Source organism: Aplysia californica, unplaced genomic scaffold, assembly GCF_000002075.1.
Source record: "Aplysia californica isolate F4 #8 unplaced genomic scaffold, AplCal3.0 scaffold00141, whole genome shotgun sequence".
Lineage (NCBI taxonomy): Eukaryota > Metazoa > Mollusca > Gastropoda > Aplysiida > Aplysiidae > Aplysia > Aplysia californica.
In genome coordinates this window covers 967,706-975,205 of record NW_004797411.1, presented here as the reverse complement: position 1 = coordinate 975,205, position 7,500 = coordinate 967,706, and the positions used below count along the sequence as shown (strand labels likewise).

At 37.2% G+C, this 7,500-nt stretch overlaps 1 protein-coding gene across 1 annotated transcript in view; it reads right to left on the bottom strand.

The window, feature by feature from the left end:
* LOC101861656 overlaps window positions 1-7,500 on the bottom strand; it is a 17,370-nt gene that overhangs the window by 5,226 nt on the left and 4,644 nt on the right. Inside the window, exon 2 of the mRNA XM_013081682.1 lies at window positions 3,164-3,439. Within this exon, the coding sequence (XP_012937136.1) occupies window positions 3,164-3,391 (228 nt within the window). The 5' untranslated portion in view covers window positions 3,392-3,439. The remainder of the gene's footprint in view (window positions 1-3,163; window positions 3,440-7,500) is intronic.

Sequence of the window (7,500 nt, the reverse complement as noted above, 5' to 3'; positions counted from 1 at the left end):
CTATCCTGATTCGAACCCGGACCTATTGAATGAGAGGAGAACACTTTAACTTCTAAGCCACGAGAGCTTCCTTTGACAGGATAGACAACACAAGCGTTACTTGAATTAACCAAATGAAACACGCCGAAACGTTTTTTTCTGTCGTTCTTCTTGTAGAGAAATAAGCTATGGTATTTAACCAACACCCCCCCCCCTACCCCCCTTATCTAATTTCCTTTGCACAGTGCAGGCAATTTCGAAAGTTTTAATTAAATCAGTTTGATATATTTGAGGAAGGCCAGAGTGTTCCTTTATGGAAGGTAGAATGCTATCATTTTGCCACAGTTTGATACAGTTTTTCCAAATTCAAACAAGTTTGATTTCAACTAGCCCCGAACAGGTCCTGTTTTAATGAAAACATCCAATCAGAAGGCAAAAACAATATTACAGGGTCAGATCTTTTCGTTGCGCTCTAAATTCGAGAGGCCCTAATGGACCCACACGTCAACTTTGATGAACTAAAATGTGTACGGGTATGGCCATGACCAAACTCAACCAGATCTGAACTTATCAGGCATTTGATTAGAGCACATCTATTAAAACTTTAAGGTGCCATGTCCTAAATTCAGCGTTATATTCAATAAAAAACAAACCAAGTCGGAACAATCAGAAAGACGAATTGCAATAAATAACATTGTCCAATTCTTGCTGGAAAATATTATCAGCGGTATTTTAGTGCCTGAAAGGTTGAATTCATCAGTTATAGTCTGCTCCACGTTTAGACTTTTACTATTTACTTGTGCAAGCTGCTTTTCACCATTCGACTAAATAATTAATTAGCATTAAAGAAATTGCAGATTTAAGTTGTTTTGGTCTTTATTGTATTAAATTTATAAAATAATTGATCTTTTTTACGTCCGTTCTTCTCATCCATCTATCTCAATCTATATTCTTTTATCTGTCGTTTTTAACCGTCTCTCTGAATATCAAGAGGAAAGAAAACTTTATTGGGGAATAATTCAATCTGGCGACTCGCGAGACAGGCGAGAATACTTCTCAACATACTAACGATGGCACATCACCTTTGTTGCAAATATTTACTTATACAAAATAACCCTCCCCCCCCCCCCCCCCCCCAAATTAATGCTTATTACTTTAACGTGCACAACTACACTTTGTCTAAACGGCTCTGTGTTTTGTTTTGCTTTTTAGAGTATCAGAAGTTTTAGATATAATTCGGTTTCCCAACCTGTAGGTTTATAAAATTAAAGCTAGCCCCATTAGAAAATGATAGTGATAATACTAATGGAACTACCAAACTCTAAATTGTTAAGGGGCTCTCTTGGTCAAGAGAGTAAGGCGTTTGTCTCTTGTTCAATAGGTCCGGGGATCGAAACCTGAAAGCGACGGACAATTTTCTTCCCTGAAAGTTTCTCTTTCACCCCCTTTCCTGCTTTCTCTTTTTGTTCTGTCGTCTGCTTTTGTCTCCCTTGGTTGTTCTAAAATCGATAAAAGTAGGGTTCGGCCTCCACCCAGACAAAGTTCGAAATTCCTACCAAACTGAAAATGTTTAATGTGTGCCCCGAGCATAATAATATTATTATAACCGTATGCAGTTGCGAGCGTCGTAAAACACTTACTATAACAAAAACTATACTGCTAACTTTCAATAAAACAAAATGAAATGTTATCGCTGTTTAATCTTTTGAAATCTTTTCATGGATTAAAAAAAAGTTTAATGAAGGTTATGCAAACTAAGGTTCAGGCACGTGTTCTATGATATTAGCCTAGAGGGGCTCAAAAGAAATAACATTGTATTTACAGCATACATCTAAAACATTAAAAAGTTGCGCTTCAATAACACGCTTTATAGTATGGCTAAGAAACATGTCCAAAAAAACGAGTGAGCACATTTCTGGTCACACGTGGAAACGTCTGGACAGTTGTGTGATGAAATCTACAAGTGTACAATGTAATGTGGAGGCAGGGTGGTGTCCGTGTGTCAGACTAAGCAATTTATAGGCTAGGCTACTGTCAATCACTTAAAATGTGATCCTTTGTATGTGCCGAAATGGGCGGTTTTTCATCCAAGGCCCAAATGAGAATTGTTTTTATTACTAGATCAATATCTTTAAAAAAATAGTTGTTTTTTTTTTGGGGGGGGGGGGCTAAACCCTCAAAGTCAAAATTCGGCTCAAAGTTGTGGAATTTGAGTTGTAGGCCTTTTTAGCTTTCTTAGCCTCTCCTACAACTATTTCATGAAATAGGAACCCCTCATAACCTCATTTCTTCCCATACCGGGCATGTTTGTCACCGCCATTTCCTTATAAAGTCAGTATTTTATTTTTTCTCAAAACGCGACTTTTCTCTATACTTTTTTGAATACCTCCACCATTTTTCATCCAATCTTCAAGAAATTTTCAAAGAGTAAAGTGAAGATGTAATATAAAAAATTGGTTTGTTGAATTTCTGATATATGGAATAGATTTTGGTTAGTGGTGTCGGGAGTGTGGATTTTCACGGATTTGTTGCAAACTTGAATGCTACCTCAGGAAAAAATTCATGAAAAATGTTCTAATTCGTTTAGGAAAAAAACAACAGAAAATTTTTTGATCTATTGTTTGTAAACACGCATGCAAAAAACATTCAATTTCCAAGAGCAATAAGTGCGGTATTCATTACGTAAGACATGTCAACAACATCCAATATGGCCGCCGTATCCAAGGAAACGAAACTTTTTTCTCAAATTTGATTGCGGATTTTAAGACTATTTAACTATGCTTGTTATATGTGTGAAATGTGGTAAAATTTAGTCCAGTAATAAGCGAGATAGCCTTCAGGTGTAGCCCCCCCCCCCCCCTAATGGCTAGCAGAAGTGCCCCAAAAAGTTTCACGGACATTAGTAAATTCTCAAACACCGAGTTCATCTTCAATTTGAAAACTTAATTTAAAAATCATTTACAATAAAAAATCATTTTCTAACCCAATAGTCAGGTGACTAGTGTAATTAATAGAGCAAAACGGGTAATTTTATATTTGAAAACTTTCAAGTAGCTGTTAAGTAGCATAATAATATTCTTTCATAAATATAAACCAATCCCCCCTCCCCCCCCCCAAAAAAAAAAAAAAAAGAAAAAGCACATGCCCAAGATAATTAAGTTGCAGTGACTGATCTGTGTCTTACCTCATTCGCAAATAACCAGAAGGGTTCTCTGCTGTGATGAGCGGGAATTGTCGCAAAAGACAGCCACCCAACGCCCCCGGACAAGACAAAAAACCAATAGATAGGGACCCATCGGTTGAGCCAATCAGCATGGAACATGATGCCTTGGGTTTTCTGGTCCTCTCGATGCCGTGCCCATTTTTCTCGGAAGCTCAGCTTTAGGAATTCCTCGTCTACGGTGAGATTCATGTTGTTGACTTCAGCTCTCTGAGAGGGAACACAAAAGGGACGCCAGTGCTGCGGAAAACGAAACAGTGTATATGCCGGTATTATAATTTATAAAAGAAACCCATAAAGGTGAAATTGTTCGAGCTGTATGCTTTGTTGACAAATTAATGATAAAGTAAAGCTTATAACAACGCCAAAAGTCGAGTTTAAGCGACAGTTATTCTTTTTTAAAACATCTTTGCTGTATCCCCTCCTTTTTTCATTTATATTATCTATCTATCTATCTATCTATCTATCTATCTATCTATCTATCTATCTATCTATCTATCTTATACACGAATACTTTAGAATAGAATAATTATGTACACATTATACTACAAACATTGTATTATTGCAAGGTTGGTTCCTGATTTGAATAGACAGAAAAAGGAATTCGGATCATCTAGACATATCTTTCTTTGGAAAATATACCTACTACCTTCACATGAATACACTTGCAAACACACACACACACACACACACACACACACACACACACACACACACACACACACATACACAACTTCAAAGTACAATAACTCATTTACTATTCAACATAGTCAAGTGGAAATTGGCACACATGATGTTCATTCATTTTTTGCCAATATGACATAGAAAGATTGACAGTGTCTTTCCTTTTTCCAGGGAAATGATTCTATTCTCACTGACCCTTGCAAAACCCAAATGTATTGCGCGTGGTCTCTAACAGATTGATTGACTGCAATCATGTCTGAGGAATCCCCTGACATTCCTCGTGAAGTGTAGTTTTCAGTTCCTGACAAATTTCCGCGGGATGCAGCCTGTTTCTAACTCCCCAGTCTAGGTCTCTCTGCAGATTTTCTATTAGAGTTAATAACAGGTGATCTTGCAGGCCACTCCAGAACATTGATTTGATGAGTTTGGAAAGAGTTTTGACTGTTCATGGTCACATAGGGTCGCGTGTTGTCTGTATGGCACATTCCATCATCCGTGCCATGTAGGGCAGAGGGTCGTGGCGAAGAATTGTGACAGAATAGTCGTGTTTTGAGGTTGCTTTGACCAATAAATGCAGGGGCGAAGGCTGACTTGTTTAACAGGATAATCAAAGAGAAACGGGACCAGATATGGCCTGTAGATATGACACAAGAATCTTACTCGAGGCGGCGACTCTGAGTTGTGAATGAAAACAAATCCGGAATTCATATTGTATGTTCAACCGCCAAAATAATCGGGAAAATATCTTATTAAATATCAGTTCCAACTAAAATTAAATTTAACTTTAGATGTGAATACATAAACACAAAGCAAAGAAGCAGAGACGTCAGTACTATATCGATATGTTATAGATCTACCAGTGAGTCTAACTCTTTGGTAGAACATGACAATTATCATTTTTTAAATTTTATATTTGGCTGTTTTTGTTAGCCTTCCGCGGCCAGGAGCTGGTGTCATAATCGAGGTCACGATCTGATTATAGGACGGTAAAAAGTCGAGGAAAAAAAGCAAGTACTTGCAACAGTGAAGAGATTGTTAGGAGTTAGTTCCCCTCACATTTGTGAGGTAGACTCGACCAGTGTTAGTTAGCTTACATAATCAGGGCTTGAGATTGATTTTAACTGTGACCCCAAAGGGGTGAACAGGGTATATGTGGCAATGAAACAGCTTAGACTGCTATGCACATGTTCCCTTCAACTATATTGGTGGACTCTTCCAGCCTCACTTTAAGCTTACTTAATCAAAGCTTGCGACTACTTATGGAGTGGCCCGAGAGGGGTGAGGAGGCTATTTCTGTGGCCGTGAAACCGTTTTGAATGTTAGGCATACTGTTCATTGTTGATTACGAACGTCTTTTGACATTTAATTTAAGAGGTTTACGTTTATGGATGAATTTGATAGCGACAATGTTTCAAAATTAGGAAGGGAAGCAGTGATTATTTGATTATATAGACGCTTCGCCCATGAATAAATGTGGACGATGAAGAACAGAGATTCGAGCCTACACTATCACACCTTGAGCGGGGCTGGCGAATCGACGTTGTCCTATTGTTTGTCTACCTCCGACTTTTCAAATGTTCTAAATTCTTTGAATAAATCGAGAAACAGTACAAGCACTGCAAAAAAGCGGTTTTGCTTCTTGGGCAGATTTTCCGCCTTGAACAAGGGGAGGCAAAATTGAGGTCAGCTTTGCTAAGTTGTGGCGTCTTGTAGTTAAGAAAAAATAAAAACTGGTAGCATAGTATATGGCAGGACTTGTGTTGGGAAAAAGCTAGATCTACCCAAGTAATATAGCGTCTAATTGATACATTTGTACCAACGCACAGGTTACAGAACTGTTTTGAAAAGTGATCGAGGAAATAACAAAAATTGCGCGTTGTCGTGTGAATTAGCAACTACTCACTTGTGTCTCCAAACCTCGTGGCGATCAGAGAATAGTTGGTTTTCTTATAGCCTTTTCAAAACGATGCTTTATTTATGGAGTTCAGTAATATACTGTTATATATTATAATTTACGTAAAGGGTGTCCCGAAAATGTATACACCCTTTGAAAACTGACAACTAAATCGTGATGTCTGCGTTTTTACGTCGTTAGCAGCGTCTGGACCAGAACGGACGTCAGTTTGAAAATAGGAGGTGACAAAACTATTTTATGTCATTTGAAAATTATTTTACGTATGGAAAATTATACAGTTTATAACAACACCTAGATCTACTTTAGAATTATTTTAAAAGTTGTTATATATTTCTGGGACCCCCTGTATACAGTGGCGTCCAAAAGAAACTTGCAAATGTAATAACCCAATCATAGTAATTAAGCCTTGCTTTAACTACTCATGCAGCATACCAGTTTAAAGCTAAATAAATTCTACATTGACACATTAATAGCTTTTCTATGTTATGAGGTGCTTTAAATACGGTCACTCTAAATTTAACCTGAAATAGTCAGAATTGGAAAAACTGTGCAAAATCAAAGAAACTTAAAATTGTCTTCGCAAGAGAATTGAGTAGCGACATTGTTAATAGAAAGGACATACAATGCGTATCCAATGAATGGAGAATTCTCCTTTACAATAAATATTTTTTTTTTACAATAGTTTCCACCAAACGGAAAACAGAACACTCACAAATACCACGTGAAACTTGGACTTATGTTGCAGGTAGATAGTTACAAATAAAGGTAATGAGCTGGAAGCAAAGTTGCTTATCTTTGGCTGCTATTTCATGGTACATTACATACTATATACGCCTGAAGGATTCATTTCGGGGCTAATTACTCCACCGTTGATATGATATGGTTTCCCAAAAATTGTCTAGTGACATTGGCCCTTTGAGAAAGTGCATGTAGATGTGTGCTTGAACAACACCATGACAAAAATAAAGGTAATACATTGCGTTGTAGCGCGCGATGTAGTCCACTAAACTAAGTCTGGTGATTCACACAAGGGCTGCTTTGTTCATTCCATGCCTGACTAAAACCATGACAGTTTCGTGGCCTCTGTTCCTCAGTAACAGATGATTAAGTCCTAAATCTATTTAACACAGTCCATTTCCCCCAAAAAGGTTTCGTGAATAGCTCCTAAACAAAAACAAAATTAATGCTAATGAGCACATGCCCAGATTTTGCGTGGTGTTTGTGACTACTTTGTTTTCTAATCTGTTTGAAAATCTCCTCAGAAGATGCTGTTAATTGCAGAGTCAATAATATTCTGTTTTCATCTGATATTCAATTCAAGTACATTCCACCAATGTCAATGCACCTCAATTAACGCGTGAAACCACTTGTATGTTTCTTTGATTTCAAACAAATGTTGCCAAGCCTGGTTCATAAGGTCAGTTTTGAGTGACCATATTTCGGGTGTCCTTTAACAGTTGATGCAGAATTTATTTAGTTTAAATTCTGGTAGTGCAAGGCTTTAACACGGTGACTGAGTGATTACATGTTCAAGTTTCCTTTGGACGCCACTGTATAATGTGTATGTATGTATGTATGTATTTTATATATGTATAACTATAAAATAAATAATATATATACTTTCTATCAGATGTATCAAAGAAGATGTATCATACATGTTTATTTATGTATGGAATGAAAACATGCAAAGCGAAATAGTATT